At 41.5% G+C, this 25,944-nt stretch overlaps 3 protein-coding genes across 4 annotated transcripts in view; 2 read left to right on the forward strand and 1 right to left on the reverse strand.

The window, feature by feature from the left end:
• Positions 1–185: 185 nt before the first annotated feature.
• LOC105380922 (S-adenosylmethionine mitochondrial carrier protein homolog) lies at positions 186–4,377 on the forward strand. Its single transcript, XM_048628381.1, has 6 exons — positions 186–489; positions 1,121–1,241; positions 2,036–2,181; positions 2,572–2,670; positions 2,933–3,088; positions 3,833–4,377. Exons 1-6 carry the CDS (start codon positions 412–414, stop codon positions 4,109–4,111), a joined length of 879 nt encoding a protein of 292 aa, XP_048484338.1. The 5' UTR covers positions 186–411; the 3' UTR covers positions 4,112–4,377.
• A 187-nt stretch (positions 4,378–4,564) lies between these two features.
• The window catches only part of LOC105380923 (rhophilin-2-B), a 90,647-nt gene continuing 69,267 nt past the window's right edge, over positions 4,565–25,944 (reverse strand). For both annotated transcript variants that reach the window (XM_038109369.2, XM_038109370.2), the window contains exons 5-15: positions 16,769–16,922; positions 12,545–12,686; positions 11,995–12,086; positions 11,486–11,635; positions 10,398–10,556; positions 9,692–9,770; positions 9,211–9,427; positions 8,634–8,758; positions 7,543–8,279; positions 7,010–7,174; positions 4,565–6,683 (exon numbers count right to left, since the gene is read on the reverse strand). In XM_038109369.2, coding sequence (XP_037965297.2) covers positions 6,483–6,683; positions 7,010–7,174; positions 7,543–8,279; positions 8,634–8,758; positions 9,211–9,427; positions 9,692–9,770; positions 10,398–10,556; positions 11,486–11,635; positions 11,995–12,086; positions 12,545–12,686; positions 16,769–16,922 — 2,221 coding nt within the window. In that variant the 3' untranslated portion in view covers positions 4,565–6,482. The remainder of the gene's footprint in view (positions 6,684–7,009; positions 7,175–7,542; positions 8,280–8,633; positions 8,759–9,210; positions 9,428–9,691; positions 9,771–10,397; positions 10,557–11,485; positions 11,636–11,994; positions 12,087–12,544; positions 12,687–16,768; positions 16,923–25,944) is intronic.
• Positions 21,055–25,336, forward strand: LOC119693045. Its single transcript, XM_048628380.1, has 2 exons — positions 21,055–22,742; positions 24,684–25,336. Exons 1-2 carry the CDS (start codon positions 22,706–22,708, stop codon positions 25,091–25,093), a joined length of 447 nt encoding a protein of 148 aa, XP_048484337.1. The 5' UTR covers positions 21,055–22,705; the 3' UTR covers positions 25,094–25,336.

A 25,944-nucleotide genomic window follows, 5' to 3' on the forward strand; every position in this document is an offset into this window, starting at 1 on the left:
ATCCCACCATGAAACCATGATCTCACCAAGATCCCACCCAAGTATTTATGTTCCTTAATCCCACCGTACGATATAATATGTCACAATATTTTGTCGATAACGACTAACGATAAAATTTGTAACGGAACGATATAAAAAACGAAACTTTCAAAGTGAAACGTCAAACTTCTGTCAGTTCTGTCACTTTGGAGAAGTTTCAGGCAGGCGCGATTTTTAATTTTATTTAGCTTTCGGAGGTGGATTTAGTTTGTTGTGTGTTTGGAAGCCTCATTTAAATGTGAACTTTATGAAATAAACTATGATGCTATTGTAACATAAATTAGAAATTAAGCTTTATGTTATATATCATAAATCTTTTATGAAGTTATTTCATAACATAACCTAAAATCGTCCAAAGTTTTACAATATTTTATGGTAAATAAAACAGTGATAATGGAACTGCAAGAAAAACCTTCAACACCACACTCGGTGTATCTAGCACCTCTATTGGTAAGCATACAGAGTATAACTTTGGATACATTATACTTCCTTTAAAACTTTTTATATTCTGTAAGTATATTTTTTATGATGAAATAGTTACTTAACATCGTAAATGAATCTACTCACATATCTGCATATCTCTTTATAACACAGACGCATCCTGAGAAATCAGTCACACTAATCCATTGTATCCTCCTGACCCCGAGAGGTATAAATGTAAACACTGTTATTACATTTTTTAAAAATTAAAAAAAATAACTTCTGAACTGTTTTTTCACTTTGTCAAAGAACAAATTGTTTAAGGGATAGGTACTTTATAAAACTTTAAAGGAATAACAGGGATACTTCATAAAACTTTTAATATAGGTATTTTTAAACTATATATTAATTTTTTTTTCAATGTCCTACTCATAGCACGCCAGGTGTCAGGAGGGTATATGAATAGCACTCCAGGACTGCTGGACCAACCCCATTCATACCAGATTTTTTAATACTATCCATGAAATAAATTTCATGTCACTATGAAATTGTTAGATCAACCGTAAGGAATAGTAAATATCATAGGTTTATTCTTTTTACCCGTACTATACTTATTACAAGTGCAAGGAAGTCCTGAATTAAACCAATATCTGTATTCCAGGCTGGAGCTATAGCAGGTATATCAGTGGACGTGACTCTGTACCCGCTGGACACACTGAAGACTCGGCTGCAGAGTGCACAGGGCTTTCAGAAGGCTGGAGGCTTCCGGGGAGTTTATAAAGGTAACTTTGAGCATGCGGCTTTTGTGCATCTATTAGTTCATCAGTATATGATAGGCAATCTGTTTGATAGAGCTATAATCCAAAAAGCATAGCTGATAAATAGGAATTTGAAAAAAAAACACCTAAAATTTTACTCTGATAAAACATGGTTAGTTAAACTGATCTGGTATTATTTTGTATTTATCCTTGAGACTAGCTAAAGAAAAATAATCATGTCCACATATCCAGTACGACATAAGCATGTAATTTAAAATTAACATAACAAATTATGTTATTAGTCCATGTGAAATTTCTTTCACTTGTTCAAATGTTCCTACTTCATGTATTATCATAATTAAATATCATAAACAGTGTGGTTTTACCAGCGTAGTAAATCCTAATTAGAGTAAGATAAAAATTAACATTTCACGAATGATGCAATGTTATGTAAATGAGTAACAGTATTATCTACTTACAAGCATTACAATCTGAAGAAAAAATTATGATGTTTTTGGCAACCATCACAATCAATTCATCACACTTGGACCAACTCCTATCAAATTTAAAAGTTTACCCACCATTACAAAAAGTTTAGTTACAAAATTGTCTTCTTTATTTATAAAGTTCCACCAACAGGATAACATACACACACACTTTATGTTATGTGTGACTTTATTTCCGGAACAAAATTGATTGTTGACCCTGGGATCGAACCTCCTCCCTAATATTCGTCAGAGAACAGAAGCAAAGCTTTTACCACTAGACCACAGCTTACCTGTTAATACACTACAATACATCCTACCCTCTACCCCCAGGTCTGAGCGCGGTGGCGGCGACGTCGATGCCGACCACAGCCCTGTTCTTCGTGTCCTACGAGTGTACAAAGACCCTGGTGCAGCCCCACGTGCCGGCGCAGTGGAGCCCGCTGGTGCACGCCGCGGCCGCCAGCGTCGGTGAAGTGGTGAGTGCGGGGGCGTCCCACGGTACATAGTCGGCGGACTGACCGCAGTAGCGGCGTCTATGCCGATGACGGAAAGCGAAAATCATCACTTTCTAAAACATGCTGCCATACTCAGAGTCGCGCTTAAATAATGACTAAAAATGCCTCTTCTGTGTATGAGGGTAAGATTGATATTAATAATCTACAGGCACTTAAAGTAATGATCTTACTTGTACATGTAATTTATGGCATAATAAATAAATGAAATGAAATGAATGATTAAGCTACTCTGAGTAAGGCAGATGGAAAGCAGATTGAGGATTGACGTCAGATAAACCAACCCCAGATTTCCTATACCATAAAGCTGTGTTGCGATTCAAACGTGTCAACTCCTCATTCCCCATGTTCCAGCTGGCGTGCCTGATCCGGGTGCCGACGGAGATCGCCAAGCAGAGGAAACAGACGTACGTGGGGACGAAGACGAGAAGCAACATCTCTATATTAATGGATGTGAGTATGAAAATTGAATGGTTTTAATTTTAATGTAGCTATAAAATTCATAAAATTCTATACAACTATAAAACGAACAAACATATAATTGCATTTTTAAGTTACGATAAGCAATAGGCGGCCTTATCGCTAAAAGCGATGTTTTACAGGCAAGTGGCAACTATTAGGTGGATGAAAGACATATTGAATAAAGGAGTAGCAATATGACATGTGTAGATTAGGGTCGGATGTCCCCAAATATTTATTTATCAATCTTTCCCAGGCCTACAAAGCGGAGGGCGTCCGCCGGGGCGTGTACCGCGGCTTCCTGTCGACGGTGGCTCGAGACCTGCCCTTCAGCTTCATCGAGCTGCCCGTGTGGGAGCTCATGAAGAAGATGGTCAAGGAGTATAACGGCGGCGAGATCACTAGTTTACAGGTGAGTGACATATTATGTAACTATCGCACGCGCAGTCTGGAATAATTTACTGCTGGACTAAGGCCTACTCCAAGACTAGAGATTTTGGTCTGAGTAAAAAAATCTACCCCGGCCTGGCATCAAACCTAGGACCTCCAGCATAGCAGTCAGGGTCATTAACACAGTGTAGTGACTACTACTACGCTTGAGGTGGTAAATGGTACGTACAGTCAGCTGCATAAGTAGCTATACACTTTCGTACCTTGACAATCTGAAACCGCCAATATCCATTCATACATTGACGGTTCGTCAGTTTGACAAGGTACAGAAGTGTATAGCTACTACAGAGCGGAGGGCGTGCGCCGGAGCGTGTACCGCGGCTTCCTGTCGACGGTGGCGCGAGACCTGCCCTTCAGCTTCACCGAGCTGCCCGTGTGGGAGCTCATGAAGAAGATGGTCAAGGAGTATAATGGCGGAGAGATACTTACAGGATAGAGCTTACAGGTAAGTTAGGGCTCTAAATAAGCACGATTGACGACGTCGCGTCGAGCTGATACGACGACTGTCGCTCTCTTCCATTAAAAACTTATGATTGGGAAGGAGATATTTTTATAACGCGATGTCGCATCCTGTTTATGTGTGTCATACAGCCTTGCTAATCTGTCTAAAGTGACGAAAGGAGTGGACGATTATAATAGTTATTCCCATTATTCGTCATTCAGTTATTTACAAACCAAACACACACCATATTTTATCATATTCCAGAGTGCATGCTGCGGTTCACTAGCGGGCGGGTTCGCGGCGGCCGTCACCACGCCCCTAGACCTGGCCAAGACCAGGATCATGCTGGCCCCAGACTACCACGCCACCAGGAAACTGCGCATCAGGCCGGTCCTCACCAGCATCTACCTAGAATCAGGCTTCAGAGGACTGTTCGCGGGCGTCACGCCGAGGCTTTTCGGCTTCATGATTGGCGGATTCGTGTTTTTCGGCGCGTACGACGATGCGAAAGCTTTCTTCGAAAGGAAGTTTGACGGGAGATAGTGCTGCCATCTTTTGGTGGAGGAGGTAAAGTTTTGAGTTCTGGTGTTTAACGCTAGATGGCGTTGTAAGAATAAACGGTTTCATTAATTGAAACTAGATGGCACTGTTAATTTTTTTATAGATACAAAATAAAGTGCATTTAATGCTAGGTAGGAAAATAGTGATTCTAAGGCCAAAGTTGTATATTTTTTACTGCAATATACATTACACATAGTATTTTAGTTACAAATTGTTATTTTTTTGACATAAAATTATTTTATAATTGTTAAAATCTATTTAATTTTGCAGATCCCCTAACTCTTTAGTCATAGTAAGTCATAAGTGTTTATAAAAAACTAGGTGAGTAAAAATAAAATACACGTGTTTACGTAGACTTTATTAATCAAGATAATATTTTTATAATTAGATTTTGTAACAATTTTTACAACAATATTTTTACATTCATTTCATAATATACATTTTAAACCATTAATTGCTTAACTAACTTTGGTTGCGATCAATAAATAAGTATCTAATGTAGTTTTTTAAATGGCGCAGAGTATAAGAATCGTAAAAGTTTTTTTTTATCTTTTAAGTTAATTTATTTACATGAAAAATAACATCGATCGCAACCAAAATTTTGAATTTTATGTAAACGTTTTAATGATTATAAAATTGATTACAGTATTGTGAAAGAGCGATCATAATACATTAATATACTACATTAACATAATAATATTGAAATATATTAATATTAAAAACAACCATTAAATGTAATAAAAATGTTAGACATACTCCGCTCAAGTTTTAAAGGCTCAAGATTTCCATTCTATGTAGGCTCTTATACCTTTTATATTACGAGATGTGGTTTAGGCATTTATTCCTAATTATTTCCTGAGGCACTAATGTGAAATTTGAAGGATAAGATTCATAAAAAAATACGTAGAAAAGGTAATTTAGTATGTCGTCAAATAAAACAAAAATGTATGTTGAATGAAGGTTTTGTGTGGAACAGTATATTATATGCTTTTGCTTTTACAAATTATCAGTAACAATATCTCAATTCTAATGCATTCACTCAACTGTACACTTCTTAATACTGAAGTAAAGATGTGACAGTTCACATAATCCATAGATATAAAGGAGGTATACTACTCGACTGCAGACAGAACCGATTGTATTCTAATCTTTAATATTTAGGACATTAGAAAAACATGCTAAAAAGCAAAAGAAAAGATAGATACTTAAATATTATGTAAAATATACATAAGTATAGTACAAAGTCGAGTAGCATTTAGATAAATATATTTTTGTTTAAAATACTTTGGAGCTTTTCATAGCCAAGTTAAGATCCTGAAATCCTAATTATATATTTAGGTGCCTAAATACATAAATAGCTGCAGATGCCATGCTGTATTCGTTACCTTTCTGTACATATTTCGGACATCAGCATTTATATAGATCCTGTATAATATTGACAGATATAATATGATTAGAATTTTATGTATTTTACAAGTACCTACATAAGGACGGATTTTATATTGTAACTTGTCACAATAAGAATATTTTTATGTGCAGTGGCGCAACGTTAAATTTAACTCTTTCGATATACAAATTAAGAACAAAATACCCCACTGTACTACATAAATATAATCTAAAAAAGCCAATAGATTCCTCTAATTCTATCACAGAAAATATTAATATTTAATTCATTTTATTTTTTAATCAACTTCTTTAGGAAAGACTTTACAAGAAAACACTTCAAAATATACAATCAATGTCTAAGCTAACCCATAGATGGCGGTAATACGTCTTATCTAGAAAACCGTTCCTGTAACATAATATGTACTACTTACCTTACAACATAAATTACGGTATTTGTTACCCCTACTTGAGCAACTTACGTCAGAAACGGCCCATAAGTATATAAAATCTAAATGGGCTATATTAACAGAGCACCTTTGGCAATTCCATACTATTATTATAACTTTTGCCAACTATTATAGATGAATCTCTTACAAATAATACATACGTTCACCAAAACTATACGTTATTCAGGCATAAAGTTTGACACTAGATGGCGTTCTATAATAAAGTTTTACCTTAGTTCATTTATTCGCCACCAAACTAGATAACATTCACGTCATCTAGCGCAAACTCCATAAACCCGTTCATCTAAAACTACGTGCACTAATTCAGACGTTACCCAACAGATGTCACCCACTCTAGTTCCAACGTCCACCACGAGATGGCGTTTATCAGAAGATAACGTTGCTACCACCACTAGATGGCGTTAATCAGAATACGACGTAGTTAGTTCTAAAGACCACCACTAGATGGCGCTTATCAGAAAAACGTTTCTTACGTTCTAAAGTCCGCCACTAGATGGCGTTTATCTGAAGATGACGTTGCTTGTGTGCGAGCCGCGGTGCGAGCTCGTGTCCCGGACGGTGTTCCGTCGGAAGGGGTTCCACGATGGCGCGCGCCGGGCGGACGACCTGGCCGTGGCTGTGGTAGACCCACTGGAGGCCGTGGATGCGGCTGAGACCGAGCCTTGGTTGGAGTTGGACTGCCGCTGCGTTTCTGGTGATGACTGCGGGACCATTGGGTTTGTTAGAATGGAATGTTCTAGATTCTCCGACCGACCTCTTGAGACACGGTATGTAGGTGTTCTATTTTATTTTATGGTATTAGATCCGGGATATAATATTTAAAGTAAGCAAGGAGTGCATTGCATGTGCATTTATGCAAAGGCGCGGACCTTTGACAAGTGGCCGGTAGTGGCCGAGGTCAGAGCGGTGTGGCGGTCCTTGGATACATCCAGCAGTGAACGATTACGGGCTGATGATAAAGGAGTCCTATTGGCTTCCGCTTAATGATTTAGGCACTTCCCCTTACTAAACAATAATCAAAACTCACCCGTCTGTCATTAGCAACGAGCGCGTGGTCCATCGGAGTGACGAGTTTCACTGTCAAGGAGTCCCCAGCGCGCTGGATCAGACTGACCACCTCTTCATGGGAGCTCCACTTCACGTCGCGAGACCCTATCGCCACTATAAAGTCGCCTTCTCGCATGCCGCCGATCTGGAAGTTATAGGAAACTTTGTTAAGATGGAGGATTTGGCGATTTTGAGGATGGCTAGGGATCGATAATGTCTTTCAATAATAATAACAATATGTGGGAACACCTCACACACGGCCACCCCACCCCAAACTAGCAGAGCCTGTAATATAAATCCATTGATTTACAGATGTACAGGCCATTGCCTGTATATCTGTATAACCTGCTGTTATGTAGTAGTCTAAGCGGGTGATCAGGGATCGAAAGGGGCTAAATGCATCGATACCCTAATCTACACCCTTCATCAATATTTTTCTAGCTACCTAAGGTACTAGTTACTTTACTTCCACATGCAAACCCTGCCAAAATACTCAATGACTGTAATTCTTACCTCTGCCAAAGAATTGGGTTCAACACTAGCAATGATGACCGGCGAATCTCCCCGAACGGAAAACCCGAATCCCTCATCCTCATTCTTCTGTACATTGGAAACATTGTAGTCACTCGCCACCCTTCTTATCTGGTCATTCTTCGAACCTCTACGATCACCCCTGGCATTCCTCTCCTTCAAGTGCCCATTGCAGTAAACCTCAGGCCTATCTAGCTTATTGAATCCATTCTCCGTATTCGATCTGACAAAACTGTCATTGCTGACTTTGTGTCTGTAATCGCTGTATTTGGACTCAAAGTTATCGATGACCTTCGGATGGTAATCGCAGTTATTGTTGTTGAAACTATTGATGTAGACCCCGTTCTGTTTTGTGACTCTGTGTAGTTTCTTCTCATATTCATCGGTGTATTTCTCGTCGCTTCTGATTATTTGGTTGTAGTAAGTACTGTTGTCTTCTGATCTGTCTCTTTTGCCGCTCATTCGGAGGTTTTTGATGCCGTTTTTGATGATCTCACAAGGTTTCAGATGTTCCTCGTCCCCGTTTACGTCTCCGTTCTTGTTTCTTCTGGAGGAGTCTCTTCTTTTATCCATGTTCTTCTGTAGTTGCACCAGGCGTGGGGCACTCCAGTGGCGCTTAGCTGAGAATATGGCGATGGGTCCCAGAGACTTGAATAAGTCTTCCACTCGGTGCTGAGCGAAGTCCGGCGGAGTCAGCGCCAGTTGGAACTTCGATGACGCTGGAATTTGAGATGGTTGATGTTAGTTTGTGTAATGAGATTTTGACGTGCTTACGGCGGACGGAAGAAAATCCGCTGTTGGATAAGGATGATTGAACAGACTGGAGGTCTGGAGGTGTGATAGTTACATAAATATGATTCTTTGCCTCTTTATCAGCTTCAAGCCTGTGCAAATTCTGTATATTGTTGAACAATTGAATATGGAATGTAGACAAACAAGCTTCTCTCGAGGCATAATTACAAGCTATATTTAACTATTCCACAGTTTCATATAGCATGAGAGAAAAAACCAAATCAAGGTAGTGGCTGGAAGAAGAAGGCCAGGGAGGGGTGGGGAGGGGAGGGTGCACTCACGCAAGATGGCGGGCGCCTCCAGCAGGTCGTTGAACTCGGGCTCGTCGAACTGCGCGCGCTCCTTGCCGGCGCGCTCCGCGTGCTGCCGCACCAGCCGCGCCAGGCACTCCTTGCCGCGGAGCTCTCTGCGGGAGGGAGGGGTAGTGTTAGTGCTTCAGGATTTCTATTCTATTCTCTGTGTGAGTATAGGTAGCTAAACGTTCTCTCGAATTGGACCCCAAATAGACATTTTGTTTGAGCCTTGCAGTTTTATAAAGTTGTGTTGCTGGGTAGTTGTGCCTTTGGGAAGTTGTCCTCATGGACCGAAAGGTCACCAAGGTTTAAAGACCCTTCCTAAGTCATTTTACACCACAGTGGTTCACTGCGGGTTGGTGGGCACATAATCTAGATGTGATGAATGTGATGAATGTTATGTACGTTTCACGATGTTTTTATTCACTGTGCCAGGTATTTAAAGTGGCTGGATTACCTACATATTAAGGTCATAGAATAATAACTATTACTCTAGGTTTAATAATTTATAAAATTGAATTAATAATTCTAAAACCTATAGTTAGTTATAAAAGTGTCCCCAAACCTGCACATCCGCTGCAACCTCAAAGCCTCTTCATACAGCGCCTGAGCTTCGGCCAAGTGCGCCATGCCCAGCGCCACCCTGTCCGGCTCGTCGGCCGTGTCGCGGACCGTGTCGCCGCCGCGGTCGGCCGTGTAGACCGCCCGGATGCGGTCGTTGATGCGGGTGGTGGTCCGGGACACGTTGAGCAGGCCCGTCGCGCAGAAGTGGTGGGCTAAAGCTGGGGGGAATTGCTGGGTTTGTTATTTGTCTTTTGTTAATGGGCTAAGGGAGAATACAATTAAGTGAGTTACCACGGGCTAGACGAGTTCTCGATTGGAGACCAAAAACCGTGAGCGTGAGACGCCCTTCGGCCATTAGGGCCATTTTAAGGTCAGAGTGTTGAAACGATCCTTCGGAGAAGCCTACGTCTAATAACTAGTGCTGGTTGAATACCTGCTGGTGATGATGATGTTGTGTAACGAATTAGAGAACACCGACATACCTTTATAGAATTCAGTCTTGACGTGGACCAGAGACACCCACGAGTATGGCACGTAGTTGAACACTCCTTCCGTCTGCATCTGCACCACACGAAATACACAGTTGTAAAATACAGAATGAGCACTATGATGTTTGAACCCTATGTATAGTGCACAAAAATTCGGAAGGTGTTTAAAGGTAAGAGTTTGTAAGCAAGCACTATACTCAAAAACAACGCTGGATCTACCTCTCTTCCGTAGGGCGTTTAGATGTTCAATAAGCCCTACGGAATTTCAAAATTCTTCTTCTTCTAGAGTAGATTGATGGCAATAAGTCTTACAACCTTGAGATAACGCACTCCCTTTGGCAATAATTAGAAGAACGGTGATGCTTTTGTATATAGGAAACTCCATAAACTTATTACCTTGATCCTTACCTTGCTGAAGGATCCCAAACTAACGCCCCTTTTTTTCCTTGGACACGGAACCCATTTTTTGAACTACTTGATTATAGTGACCTGTAGCTCCCGACGACTAGGTCATAAACTACAGGCACTATACCTTCAGTCAGACGGCAGTCTGACATCAGGGATCCAGCGTATACGAGTATATAGCCACAGTACTCACAAGGAGAGTCGCCTCAGGGTCACAAACTAACGCCCCTTTTCTTCCTTGGAAAGTCCAAAACAATGCTTTTCCATCAGCCACAACCCAACATACAACCCTTACCTTCTGATACAGCTGCTCATAGGTGGCCGCCAGCTGCGCGCTCTCCTGCGCGAGGTCGAGGCACAGGTCCACGTCGTCCCGCAGCTCCATCTCCCGGGCGGAACACTCCTCGCGAGCCTGGAGCTGGAGCTTCTCGAAGAGGCACTCTCGGGCTTGCGCCTGGGGGGTAGATAAGGGGATTATAGTTATAGGGGGTGTTGTAAAAGAAGAGTTTAGTAGTTGGGCCGAATGGGAAGAATCTGAGGCTCATTCTGCGGTCACCTTTTGCTGAGGTAAAATAACATGAACTCCTGTTAACTACTGAATAAGTAGGTAAAAGTCATGGACGGGGTTTGTTAGCTCTCCTTGGGAGGTTCTAATGACCGGCAGTGAATCATCACAGCTGATGATGATGATGTGATTCTAACATTTATTAGAGAATTATTACTCTATGTCCAGCCTTTGAAAGGGGCTGGTTTCTGTAATTTATTTACTAGATGTCAGGATGTTGGCTACTGCAGTTCCATCTGCACCAGTTCATCATCGACGTAGATAAACGTCGCCATGTCACGATTCACGATAGATACCACCGATTTAATCGGAAGTTTATCGACCCGTGCTGCGGCGACAGCCCATTGGCTTGCTTTAACACTGTAGAATCGTCGGTACGGTTTACTATTAAATTGTTGTATCACATACCGTCATCAAAGCACCCAGCACCAGCAGCGTATCAGCAGCCAGGTCCACGCTCGGCGCGTTGGTGAAGTTCTCGTGTATGTAGCGCAGCGTGCCGGCCGCGCGGAGCAGCGTGTCCATTACTCCTTCTAACTGCTGCGCTCATGGTACCAAATGGGCAGCCCACAAATAGTCCCGGCGCGCCGTATAACTCCTACACAGTATTGCGTTCCTGGTACCAGACTAGCAGCCCGACAATAGTCCACTGCAGTACCCACTTTACGGACCAGTTATCGATGTAGATAAACGTCACTATATCGCGATTCACGATAAATACGGTGCCTTTAATCGTATGTTTATCGACTCGTGATGCATGGGCTTGCTCATGGCTTGCCCTAAGACTGAAGAGTTGGTGGTATAGTATTGTTATTTACCGTCATCAAAGCCCCCAGAACCAGCAGAGTATCAGCAGCCAGGTCCACACTCGGCGCGTTGGTGAAGTTCTCGTGTATGTAGCGAAGCGTGCCGGCCGCGCGGAGCAGCGCGTCCACCGCGCCGTCTAGCCCTTGTGCGGTGTTGCGATCCTGGTACCAGACAGAGGTAGATTGATTACAGGCTGGTCAGATTGAGTTGTGAGGTCGAAGAGGAAAATGCAGGCTGGATACCTGCATGAAGTTACTACTTAATGATTTTACAGTAGGTATGCAGTCCGTGACTGATGTAGTTCCTTCGTGCAACAGAGCCATAAACAGATCAAAGGAGGATTGTTGTACATAACTTGGGAGTTGGTGATGATCATCATCATAATAATATAATGATCATCATTATTATATCAGTGATCATATCAGTGAGCAATTGTATCCCTTGTGTCAGGAAAACAAGAGAAAGTAATACAGCTGAAGGTAAGCATGAAATAATGATGAATATAAAGTGGTTGTTATACCTGTTTAGCGCCTATTTGTGTGTAGATTCCCGCCATGTTGAACAGGACACACGCCTTCTCAAACGCAACTGTTCGTTGGCAAGATGGGACTCCTGGAATTAATACATTCATACAAATTACTAGGCATACACGTGCATTATTAGAAGAGTTGAAAGCAAATTAAAATATTGACTCACACGCCCATCCTTTCTTCGTAGCGTGGCGATAGTACATTAGAGTTCGACTCATTACAGTTGATTAAGTTATCAGTCGAAGCTGGTGCCTTCCCTAATGTGGGTCTAATGTATTGTTATAGGTGCTATGTTGTAAGTTCTTGTTCTTGTAACATATACGTACAATCACGAGCAATTAAAAAGTTCCAGTTAGCAAAAGCACCAAATTTGACGCCGTCCGCAATATTAAAGTACCTACCTAAGTACATCAACACTTACCAACTAAAAACGTAAATATTATAATCAACTTCTAAATATAATCGGAATCATTTGGTGTTGACATTTTGTAAATGGAACTTTTTCATTGCTCGTCCGTGTACTAGAACATTATCACGTACCAGTAAGCGAGTCGAACCACTCGAAGTAGACGCCGAGCGAGCGGTCCGGCGGGAAGAACCGGCGCTCGATGAAGTACAGCTGGTTGTAGTACTTGAACAGCAGCGCCACGCCCGCGCCCGAGCGCACCGGCGTGCGCATGGCCTGGAAGGAAGAATATATAACTAGTTAGTCAAAAAGCGTCCACTTCTCGATATTTAGGTCCTGGAATAAAATATTTAGGGTCTAGATTAGAGGAAGAAACTCATCAGCAAACAGAAAAATAGACACGGCTAGCACGGCATGGCGTGGAAGGAGGCAATATCGTCATAATTAGCCATGAATCATCCATTTCTGGATATTTTCACAGGTTCAAGATCCTATAGAGGAGAAACACAAACAAAAACACACAGCTCGCAAACAGCACGACAAAGACAGGAGAGTTATTGACTGAATCTTGGCGGGTGGGTAAGAGGTGAGAACTGGAGCTGATGAAGTACAGCTGGTTGTAGTACTTGAACAGCAGCGCCACGCCCGCGCCCGAGCGGACCGGCGTGCGCATGGCCTGGAAATATAGGGAATAATCATCATGAGGGTAGGCATTTGGGGACTGGAAGAGAGGAGGGAGCCACCCATCAACAATCGTTAATCAAACAAAAACACAGAGCCAACACGGCGGGCACATGGCCTGGAAGGAGGAAAGTCTTTAACATCTTATTTATTTATTTATATACACTTTATTGTACACATACACAAGCAAACATAAAAGAGAACAGTTACAAATCAAAACACAAGACGTATACAAAGGCGGGCTTATTGCCAAAAAGCAATTTCTTCCAGCCAACCTACGACTGGGTGAAAGATAAATGACATTAGATCCTTTAACTAACTTGAGTAGGTACAATTAATAATTATCAAACAGAAATTAGCCTATGGTTTAAATCTAAAATTAAATTAACAGTGCATGATTACAACATAAAATAAACATAATATTATAACATATAACTTATATATAAATATATACTACATAAATATAAATATATATACCTATATATCTATTTTACCTGCCAACCTAATGATTCAAAATAGTGATGTCTAATATTTTTTTTAAAAGTTGCCATTGATGGTGACTGTCGTACTTCCTAGGCAAGGAGTTCCACAAACATGCTGCCTTCATTGCAAATGAATCGCTATAGGAGGCAGCATTATGATCAGGAATGCTCAACAATTTGTTTTCTACCGACCTCATGGCTCTACCCTGAGAATGTGAACACAAAAACGAAAACTTGCACTTCAGGTATTGGGGAGATGAGGGGTTATTTAAAACACTGTACAATATGTTGAGAATATGAGTATTCCGGCGAAGGCGAATCGGAAGCCACTGTAATTGAGCTCGATACTCAGAAATGTGATCATATTTGCGCAATCCGAAAATGAATCGGATGCACAGGTTCTGGAGACGTTCGAGTTTGTTGAGTAGCTCTTCAGTGAGGTCAAGATAGCTTACATCGGCGTAATCAAGAATGGGAAACAGTAAGGACTGTGCCAACGTAACTTTAGTGTTCAGTGGTAGGAAGTACTGCAAGCGCTTACATCATCATTATCAGCCAAGAGTCGCCCATATCTGGACATTTCCACAGGTTCCGGGCCCTAAGTATAGAGGAGAAAAAAAACAGATACCTCGCAAAATTTTCTGCAGGAGATGAATCTCTAGAAATCGGTGTCTAACCTTCTAGGGAGGAACCTGCGATCTTATGTATCTCCAATAGAAAACCTTTCCTTAGTATCACTATGTTATCTAAGTGTTGTGATGTTTCTTAGTGAAATTCCTGAAGTGGACGATTACGGTATGTACATACATAGAAATATTATACACACACACACACACTCACGCCTTGTACTACTGTACTCCCTTGCGGGGTAGGCAGAGGTGCATTGCTGCACCCACTTTTCGCCAGTGTTATGTTAGTCCCAATGTAATAGGGGGCGAGCCTATTGCCATTTTACGGGCACATCCAAGACCCGAGAACAAATATCTGTGTTTATACAAATATCTGCCCCAGCCGGGAATCGAACCCGGGACCTTCGGCTCAGTAGTCAGGGTCACTAACCACTACGCCATTCGGCCGTCAGAAATATTATACCTACTTCTAAAATATAAAAAAAATGCGAAACCAAAATCCTTGATCTTTTTAAGAATCCAATAAATTTTAGAGGTAGATCAAATTTATATAAATACTTAGTTAAGTTAAAATATTGTTATTTCCACGATGCATTATTCAAGTTTTAGTAGATCAAGGCCAGAATTGATTTTACTTCCTTTCGGCACTATAATCCCAGGCAGGATACGAACACTGGAGATAATCATGCTAATTATTGTATAAATTATGCGTTTATCATTTCAAAAATAATTTTGGATAGTTCAAGGAGAGCATAATGATGAATAATTAGAATATTAAATCATTTTAATTAGGTATTTACATCACTATGCTTAGGTAGTTCATGTTTTTTTGTTTTATTTGATTCAAGCACCTTTTGTTGATTTCTGTAAAACTATACGATATTCCGATAGTACTAGTAACTAGTAGGTATACATACAGTGCCGGTTTTAGTACTACCAGCGCCCTGGGCGAGATTTCTACGGGGCGCCCCCAAACTGCAATTCAAACCCATACGAAAAAAGGCGAAGGATCATAATGAAATAACCATTACCTACTTAATGAAAAATTTAAAAAAAATGCAGTTCGTAACTTAGCGTGGACCGCCTGATTACTGCGTCTGTTTGTTTTAAAATATGTAATTGCGATTGTTTTTAAGTGCGTGCACCGATTGAATGAATAAGAATGAGCTGTGTTCGGCTCCATCAAAAATAACGCCAACTCTTTTGAACTAAAATGTTAAAAAGAGATTGATAATGTGTTTCTCTGTGGTCGGGCATTCCCAGTAAAATGAACTGTAGGTATGTATGTAGTGCTCCGACCGAACGGATTGAGCACTGTGTTCCATTCTGATGATGATGATGTCCTCTTCGTCGTATCCGACAACAGCGACTCTTGCTACACTCTGTTATGTGCTCTTATGTGGCTGGCAAGTCCGAACTTCGTCTTGAACACCCTGTCACACTGAGCACAGTAGAGCTGTCCCATCCTGTTGTATGTATAGTTGTAGGAGGGCTTAGGGCGTGTCTTCCGAGAGTGGCGTTTCACGTCAAGGTCTTGAAGTCGAGACTTTTCAAAATTCTCCAGTTCCATTCTAGTGTTGCCAACACATCGTTTTTTTTTCGCTTACAGACATGGGAATACAGGGTTATTAGTAAGTAGACCTGATCTTTTCAGGAGGTGATAGAGGAAGGCATTTCCAGTCGATTGAACCCTATAATGCATCATCCGAAACTTAACCATTTCTAAGATATTAAATATCTAACCCCCTTATTCATAGAAAAGTTAAAATACGTTTTAACTAATAAACTGTTTTGTCCCTCTCCGAGAAAGAACAATTTGTTCTTTGACAGAGAGGGACAAAACAGTTTATTAGTTAAAACGTTCTGTAACTTCTCTATGAATAAGGGGGTGAGTTTTTTAATTTTTTTGCCAAAATTTTATGTTTAAAACCGAAAAAAAAAACTAGCCGTATTTCAATATTTTTTTTGGATGTTTTGCACATATAGGTTTTACTTATGCAAAACATCCAAAAAAATATTGAAATAAGGCTAGTTATTTTTATTTTCGGTTTTAATCATACAATTTTAGCAAAAAAGAAAAAAAAAATTTTTTTTAAATATCTTAGAAATGGTTAAGTTTCGCATAATGCATTATAGGGTTCAATTGACTGGAAATGCCTTCCTCTATCACCTCCTGAAGGGATCAGGTCTACTTACCAATAACCCTGTATAAAGGGGCGCCGCTACGGCGCCCCTTAAAGTCCGGCGCCCCTGGGCGGTCGCCCAACCGCGCCCTACCCTAACGCCGGTACTGTATACATATATAGGTACGTAAACTTACGGAAAAAGGTAATAAAAATGGTGAGGAAACTTGCACAAATATTAAACCATTTAATTGAGTACAAATAAAAAATATGTAACTATCTATGTGAAGTGTAAGTAAAAATTTTGATTAAGTAGGTACCGGTTTGTACTTACAAGAACAACCATGGGTTTCATAATTATACATAAGAAGGATAGTAGGTAATAAATACATACATGTAAAAATTCAAAATCAATATTCAAAATTAAAGTATCTGAAGCTGACCTGTCTCATGTCCATAAAGTCCGAGATAGCGTCCTCGTAAGCCGCCGGGGCCTCGCTGTAGTGCTCCATGATGAAGTCCTTGAACGGCTCCCGGAAGTCCACCTCCTTGGTCTCCTTCAGCCCCAGCGGGATCATGGGCATCACCCATTCTTTGCTGCAGAAGAAGAAAAATCAAATTTAAAAATAATAATAGACTAGTGGCTGTTTGATTGCAATTCTTTGCTGCCGAAAAAAAAGACATTTAAAAAAATATGAGTTTGGCTGTTTGATTATAAGACCTTTGCTTCAGCGTATGACATTTTGTTTTGTAATGGCCGATATCCGTTTCCGTTTATCATTCGTTGCGGAAAAGAGAAAAGAGAGTTAATCAATCCATGTAAGAGATTGAATAGCATTCGTAGCGGTATAGTTCACATGAAATTGAATTAACACTTTCATAAATCAACTGGTAAAGAATGAGATACGATTGTATTGATAATTCACAATAGATCGGCAATAGTTAGAATACTTTATTGTCTTGTCTAGTTAACGTTAACGTCCAACACGAATGACATGTCTCTTGATGAATACAAACTTAGACAAGGATGATCATTAACAACAGAAAATGCAACTACAATAACGTAAGATTCTAATAAATGAAGTATATTTAAAATTAATTTAATTAATGAGAGTCACTCATTTAAAATTAATTTACTTAATGAGAGTACTTATGAAACTCAAAGAGTTTCATAAGTACGCACAGGACACCAGGGGCACTATCGCAAAGTCAAAACGAAGGAATATTTACGAACAATTTGAATCCGAAAATCGTTGTCAAAACAAATTCGCGATAGGGAGCCAGATAGGTACATTTTACTAGATTCTACCCCACAAAATGTTTAACCAGTGCCCAATTTATTATTCTTTCTTTTATAACATTGAAGTTACTCAGTAATTAATAATTATGTTCCACCTAATCCAGCTACTTCTTATAGAATTTTACTACCTATCATCATCATCATTATCAGCCCGTATCTGCCCACTGCTGGGTATAAGCCTCTTCCCTATCACGCCACCTCTTCCGGTCCTGTGCGAGTCTAGTCCAGTGTCTACCGGCCACCTTAACAATGTCATCAGACCATCGGGCCGGCGGTCTGCCTATTCCTCGTTTGCCAGTTCTTGGCCACCACTCTGTGACTGCCCCAGTCCACCTGCCGTCATCCCTCCTAACCAAGTGTCCTGCCCATCTCCACTTTAATCTTGTGATTCGGCTTACTTACTACCTATACCACATAATAATGTATACAGTCTGTTCTTACAGCTGTCTGCGTTTAATACATAGTTAATATAGATATCACGTGTTAAATAAAAATAAATAAATAAATGAGGAAACTGCAACTTGCAACAATATGGCGCCGCGGAGCCGACCTTTTTGCTCATTCACTTATTTCTTTAATTTCAAGTTCCCGCCTACAATGTGAATGGATTACTATAATTTTGTTTGAAGGTCTCATGTGTACAACCTATATTGTCTATGGTTGATATTGGAATTCGAGTTTTTATAAGTACCACGGCTGCATGAGCTAACTTTATGGTCTATCACAAGTAAAACTGAATAAGATTCTTTATTATGATTTCACTGCCAACCGTAGCCAATAAATTGGATTTTCCAGAACAGTAGAGCGGCAACGGCAACCGTGTTGAAGACGCACGCACACATGCATATGACCTATAGACGACGCACACAACTACAGATGGTCATCAACCAATCACACGGCGCCGCGATGTCGTGATAAATCATTTCATTGGCTATTTACATGTTCCCTTCCCCTTGTCCTCGATCTATGTAACCAAAAATTATTAATATACTACCTGTTTGAGTTTTGAACGATAAACATCTTTTATTTCCAAAATCCTGCCACTATTCTCAGTTAGGACAATTTCAGCAAAAGTAAAAGTTAGCTAGATAAAGTAGCAAACATAATTGGTCCTTCGAGCCGGATATAAATACCAAGGAACGACGACCTATGGACATATTTAACGTGATTGGGAATCACGTGGCACGAGATTGAAGACGCAATTTCCCTGAGCTCATTCCCTGGAAACCAAGGAGCTACTGGACAGGAGTGGACAGAGGACACTGGATACCACTGCAAAATCAGTCTAGAGGAGGAGCGAGGAACTAGACGGCCAAAAGTTCCACGTGGACACGATACCTACGCCACGCACCACGGTACGATCAGCCATCCCATCCTACTCCTATCCCACCTATATACTTCTTTTGTGTAAACACAGTGCTTAAATTAATTCCAGTGTTATATAACGTGACCGATCCGTTATCTCGCCGGTGACCGGCCACGCGGCATCCGCCCGCCTTCCGTCTACTTAGTGCAACACACGTGAGTACCTTCTCTTTTCACTTGCCACCAAAATGTCTTTAGAACCATCTGCACCCAGGTCTAGTGCCAAGTCCCCCACACGAGGTGTTACAGACGAACTTACTGACAAACTAATTCGCGAACTTATTAGGAAACGTGGCATAGTCAAAGGTAGACTCACTAGGTTTTCTAATTATCTAGCCAACGTGGCCAAGGATAGTGTTTTAAAAGCGCAAGATCGCATTGATTTAAAACTACGCATTCAAGGGGCTACTAGCCTATTTGCTGAGTTTAATGAACTCCAAACTAAATTAGAAGAATCTGTTAATGAGTGTGATTTAAATAGCCAGTTAGATCAACGTGAACAGTTCGAGGATTCTTACTACGGCACCATTGCGCAGGCCGAGTTAATTCTCAACAGTGGAGAGGTCACTAACAGTTCTCACAGTAGTAGCAATAAAAACCTTCTTAAATCAGTGCAATTGCCCACCATTTCCATGCCCACCTTCGACGGCTCATTCGAGCGTTGGTTAGAGTTCAGGGACACGTTCTCATCACTCGTACACAACTCAACAGATATTACCAATATTCAGAAATTCCATTATCTGAAATCATCACTGAAAGGAAGCGCTGCACTTATCATTGATGCACTAGAGTTCTCTTCGGATAATTATAATGTCGCCTGGGAATTGTTGTTAAACCGGTACAACAACAATAGATTGCTAGTTCAAAACCATATTAAAGCTTTGTTTAACTTAAATCCATTACCCAAAGAGTCAGCTGCTTTAATTAGAACATTAATTGATACAATTCTAAAAAACTTAAGGGCACTTAATATGCTCGGTGAACCAACACAACATTGGGACACTCTTGTCGTGTATATGATTGTATCAAAGCTGGATAAAACCACTGAACGCGAGTGGGAGCAATATAAAGGCTCCTTACTTGCACAAAAGGATTCGAAAATACCCATTAAGGTCGACGATATAATTAAATTCCTTGAAGATCGGGCTGACATGTTAGAAACATTGCATTTGTCGCACAGTAAAGAAAGTCTAGACCATAAAAAACAAAGCGCACCTAAGACTTATAATTCTTCACACTGTAATGTTTCTACCAACAATAACAAACCGCAAGATCGTAGTAATTCGGTTACTTCGCGTCCTAAAAAACTATGCCTCATGTGTAATGCGAATCACCCAATTTATTCGTGTCAAAAGTTCCTCGACATTAGTTTAGATTCGAAGTTAAAACTTATAGCCGAAAATAAGTTATGTCGTAATTGTTTACGTTCAGGACACGCGGTAGACGATTGCAGGTTTGGCCCCTGTAAGCGTTGCAATAAGAAACATAATTCAATAATTCACGTTGACGACAGCCCGTCTAGTCAATCAGTTGTTACTATACACGCAGTTACTGAAAAAAGCGTACCGTTACGTTTTCAGGAATCAGCTGATCGCGTCAATGACCCGAGTACCGTTACCTCTTTCACAACATGCGCTGTCCCTTTCAGTGATACTGAAACCAATCATTCATCTCACTCGCAGATTCAGGCACACAACGCACACACGCACACTCAGGCCGCAAAACCTGTTCTAGCGCAGCCTGTTCTACTATCCACCGCACTAGTCGAAGTAGCTGATGTCCATGGCCGTTTACATACCGCCCGCGCTCTTCTGGATAGTGGAAGCCAGCGATGCTTCATAACCAAATCATTTTGCGAGTTGCTAGGCGCACAATTAATACAGTCCACTCATGAAATACGCGGTGTAGGTGATTCTGTGACCCAATGTACGCAAACTTGTGTCATAGATATAAAATCGCACGTAAATACCTACACTAAAACTATACAATGTTATGTACTACCAAAAATAACATCAACAATGCCACCTGTATGTGAATTAAGCGCACAACAGTTCTGTATTCCAGATCACATACAGTTAGCAGACCCCACGTTCTTAGATTCCAAACAAATTGACATTTTAATAGGCGCGGATCAATTTTGGAATTTATTATGCGATGGTAAAATTAGATTACGTAAAGGACCATATTTACAATCTACCAAGCTAGGCTGGATCATATCCGGTCCGATTTACAATAATAATAATAATCATAATTCACGCGATGATACTAGGCGGGTTCATTGTCATTTCACGCAGACAATTGAAACTCAACTAAGAAAGTTTTGGGAGATCGAGGAAGCCTCCACTATCTCCGACAAGCGCACGGACGAGGAGCGCGCCTGCGAGGAGCACTTCGTGCGCACCACCACGCGCGCCGCCGACGGCAGGTTCTGCGTGCGCATCCCTCACAAACTGTCACCAGACACGCTAGGTGAATCCTATTCCCAGGCGGAGCGTCGCTTCTTAGCTTTAGAGCGGCGGCTGCAGCGTTCTGCTGAGTACAAACAGTTGTACAGTAATTTCATTCACGAATACGAAGATCTCGGGCACATGAGCCGCGTGGAGGCGCCCGGCAGCCCGCACTACTTCCTGCCGCACCACGGCGTGCTGCGGCCCGGCAGCAGCTCCAGCCCGCTGCGCACCGTGTTCGACGGCAGCGCCGCCACCTCCACCGGCGTGTCGCTCAACGACATACAGATGGTAGGGCCTCCTATACAGGGTGATTTAATCGATATCATGCTTCGCTTTCGACAATACCGCTATGTTGCTTGCGCTGACATTGCAAAAATGTACCGGCAGTGCTTGGTAGCTGAAGACCAACGCGACTTGCAGCTTATTCTCTGGCGCGATGAACCGACACAACCCATCAGCATTTATAAACTAAGAACCGTGACATATGGGTTGGCTTCATCAGCTTTCCTCAGCGTAAGGTGCTTGAAGCAATTAGCTGTCGAAAGTACTGATCCGGACGTCCAGCGAGTAATTAATTGCGATTTTTATGTCGACGATATGGTCACGGGTTTAGACGACAAAAATGATTTGTTAAAGCTTTGTACAAATGTTTCAAACACACTTCAGTCAGGCTGTTTTCCATTACGCAAATGGATTTACAACTTTGTACCCGATGATAGCAGCTATGATCAGCAGTCGGACTATAAATCATTCAATGATAATAACAATGATAACCATAGAACATTGGGCATAGGTTGGTCTCCCATCAGTGATGAATTTCATTTCAATACCAATTATAAAAACAATGAAAATTCTATTACAAAGCGCACTATCTTATCTAGCGTTTCTCAAATTTTCGACCCGCTAGGTTTCCTCAGTCCAACAATAATGCAAGCTAAGGTTTTATTGCAACGACTTTGGCTTCTAAAGATATCCTGGGACGATGAACTACCTAATGACGTCACGCAAGTCTGGGTTCGATTCGTCTCATCATTACCTATTCTTGATAAAATAAGAATCCCGCGTCATGCTATAGGTATAAATCCAAAATTTATTGAATGTCACGTATTTGTCGACGCTTCTCAGTCGGCATATGGGACGTGTATTTACTTACGCACCATCAGTGCTGATAACGATAACACACCACACAGTGTTACAATGCGTTTGTTGTGTTCCAAGGGTCGAGTCGCGCCGGTCAAGCCTGTCAGCATCCCGCGACTAGAGCTATGCGGTGCTTTGCTAGGTGCACGATTGTATACAAAGGTACGCGATTCCTTACGATGTGAATTCAGCAACGTAGTTTTCTGGACTGACTCCACCATAGTGCTAGGCTGGCTTAAAATGGCACCTAACTTGTTAAAAACATTCGTGCAAAATAGGACTGCAGAAATTCACGATTTAACCAAAGATCTCCCGTGGCGTCATGTCAGTGGCAAAAAGAATCCGGCTGACCTAGTATCACGAGGCGTAGGGTTAGGTGATCTGTCTACCTCTTCTTTGTGGTGGGAGGGTCCTGAATTTCTACACGATGTTAATTTCAATCACGAGCAAGTTCCCATTCATGCCGAGGTACCTACGTCGACTGAGCTGCCCGAGTTAAAATCAAACACTGTTTCGCTCGTTGCTGAGGATAACAGTGAGTCATTTGTGTTTCCTTTCACAAGATTTTCACAATATAATCGCATAAAGCACACCGTCGCGTATATGCTACGTTTTATTCATAATGCGCGCAATAAGAATAAACACAATAGGCGTACGGGCGCGGTTACCGTTTGTGAATTAAAAGAAGCCGAAAATAAACTAATAAAATTATGTCAATTAGAATCATTTCCGCAGGAATATAAAGCGTTATCTGCTAACGGTTCGTTGAAAAATAAACATAATTTGTCCAAGCTCAATCTATTTATAGATAAGGACGGTCTAATTCGCATTTTAGGCCGATTAGAAAATGCGCCTGACCTTGACTACGACAAAAAACACCCGGTGTTGATATCAGGTAAACATTACTTTGCGCTTTTGTTGTTTCGTTATGAGCATAGGCGACTGCTTCACAGCGCACAACAAGCGTTATTATTTAACATTCGCGAGTCGTGGTGGCCTATAGGAGGCCGAAACTTAGCTCGCAAGGTACTCCACGACTGTGTCACGTGTAGGCGCATTCGTGGTAAAACATTAACACCGTTGATGGGTAATTTACCGATACAGCGGATCACTCCGAGTTATCCGTTCAACCGTTGTGGTGTAGACTACGCAGGGCCAGTACTCGTCTTGAACCGTAAAGGGCGGGGCGCTAAAACAACCAAGGCCTATATATGCTTATTTGTCTGTCTAGCTACGCGGGCTATTCACTTAGAGCTAGCTAGTGACCTCTCGACTGAATCATATTTATTATGTCTAAAACGCTTAATTAGTCGTAGGGGTAAAGTATCCGAAATATTTTCAGACAATGGAAGAAATTTTCTAGGTCTAAAAAATGACTTTGCCAAGTTTCTCTCACAATGTAGTGACGAAATAAAAAGTTAGGGTGCTTTTCCACCAGAGATGTGCTATGCAGCTATGCTGCGAAGATGTGATATCTACGCTACGAAAATATGTGACCGTTTCCACCAATACTACGCTAGGTAGCTGTGCGAGGAAGATGCGCTACGAAGATGCGCCGCCGCAAAGTAGCTGTGCGAGAAAGATGCGCATCTCGAGCTTTTGCTTCCACGATGGCATGTCTACTTTCAGTGAAAAACGCGGGCATACTGTAGGTCTGCTCTGCACATACATAGCTACACCACTCGCGATGGTCCATAGCACGCATCCATAGCACACATCCATAGCACGCATCCATAGCACACATCCATAGCACGCATCATTCCATACAAAAAACATATCTTAGTTGAATCCGTTTCCACCAGTGCTAAGCTATGTGCACCAATAAATATGATTGGTGGATATTAAACGCATCCATAGCATCGTAGCATAGCACATCTCTGGTGGAAAAGCACCCTTATGCTACCAGTGAAAACATAAAATTTTCCTTTATTCCTCCATTTTCCCCTCATTTTGGTGGCTTGTGGGAAGGGGGGGTAAAATCGTGCAAGTACCATTTACGTCGGGTGGTAGGTAATGCTCACCTAACGTATGAGGAGTTCAGCACTGTGTTGACGCAAATCGAGGCAGTCCTGAACTCCCGACCCTTAACTCCTATGTCCGCAGACCCAGATGACTTAACTCCACTTAGCCCTGGTCACTTCCTGGTTGGTCGGCCGCTGACGGCGCCCGCCTGCCCCGACTACAGCGCCACGCCCACGCACCGACTGTCACGATACCAAAGGCTGGAACAAATACGACAGCAATTCTGGTCCCGCTGGGCCAAGGAGTATGTTTCTGAGTTGCAGGTTCGAGTGAAGTGGTGGCAAAATAATACCGACCTTCAACCCAACACATTGGTCGTCATAAAAGACGACAACTTGCCGCCGTTGAAATGGCAAATGGGCCGCGTGGAGAAGACCTTCCCAGGCAAAGACGGGATCTCGAGGGTGGCCGACATCCGTACGTCCTCAGGCATCCTCAGACGACCGTACACGAAGATTTGTCCTCTTTCAGCTGATGGCCATGATACTTAATTACCTAAAATTTCATTGAAACTGGATCATTTCAAGGCCGGGGGCATGTTGAAGACGCACGCACACATGCATATGACCTATAGACGACGCACACAACTACAGATGGTCATCAACCAATCACACGGCGCCGCGATGTCGTGATAAATCATTTCATTGGCTATTTACATGTTCCCTTCCCCTTGTCCTCGATCTATGTAACCAAAAATTATTAATATACTACCTGTTTGAGTTTTGAACGATAAACATCTTTTATTTCCAAAATCCTGCCACTATTCTCAGTTAGGACAATTTCAGCAAAAGTAAAAGTTAGCTAGATAAAGTAGCAAACAAACCGACTTCCCAAAAAGGTCAGAACTCGGAATAAATAAATCTATTGCGAAACCACAGCTCCAGTAAGGCGGCAATAAAATTAAGAAAAAATATCAAGCAGCGAACTGGCCATCTATAAAAGGAAAAAGTACAAAGAGGCCGCGGGCAAAATTGACGAGACAAAAAGCGTGAATGGCGAGTAATGAGTTCGTAATGCCTTGGAAACATGTGCGCGGGCAAGGACTATTATTGCCTTACATAATATGAATAGTTGGCCTTTTTACACATCCCGCGCGCATTTTTTGCTTACCCCACTTATGGTGACGTACCCTAAGGCAAGGCTCGTTTGCTTTTTCTTCATAGTCACATAATGTATCGAGAGTTATGTACCTGCAATACCTAATGCATGCTTATACAGTTTGTAGATAAGTATCTAAAATTTTATTGACATTGACACATACTGAGATGATACAGCATGGAAGTAATAAATAATTACCATTGACAAAAGAATAAAGAGGACTTGGCATAAAAATCGGTACTTA

This window comes from Plutella xylostella, chromosome 20, assembly GCF_932276165.1.
Source record: "Plutella xylostella chromosome 20, ilPluXylo3.1, whole genome shotgun sequence".
Taxonomy (NCBI): Eukaryota; Metazoa; Arthropoda; class Insecta; order Lepidoptera; family Plutellidae; genus Plutella; species Plutella xylostella.

Excerpts from the sequence above, each read along its gene's own strand:
- LOC119693045 (XM_048628380.1), top strand. The coding sequence starts at position 22,706 with ATGCGGTGCTTTGCTAGGTGCACGATTGTATACAAAG. Across the intron at positions 22,743-24,683 it reads GTGCACGATTGTATACAAAG|ACCCAGATGACTTAACTCCA; the intron begins GTACGCGATTCC and ends CTATGTCCGCAG.
- LOC105380922 (XM_048628381.1), top strand. The coding sequence starts at position 412 with ATGGTAAATAAAACAGTGATAATGGAACTGCAAGAAAAACCTTCAACA. Across the intron at positions 1,242-2,035 it reads CTTCCGGGGAGTTTATAAAG|GTCTGAGCGCGGTGGCGGCG; the intron begins GTAACTTTGAGC and ends CTCTACCCCCAG. Across the intron at positions 3,089-3,832 it reads GCGAGATCACTAGTTTACAG|AGTGCATGCTGCGGTTCACT; the intron begins GTGAGTGACATA and ends ATCATATTCCAG.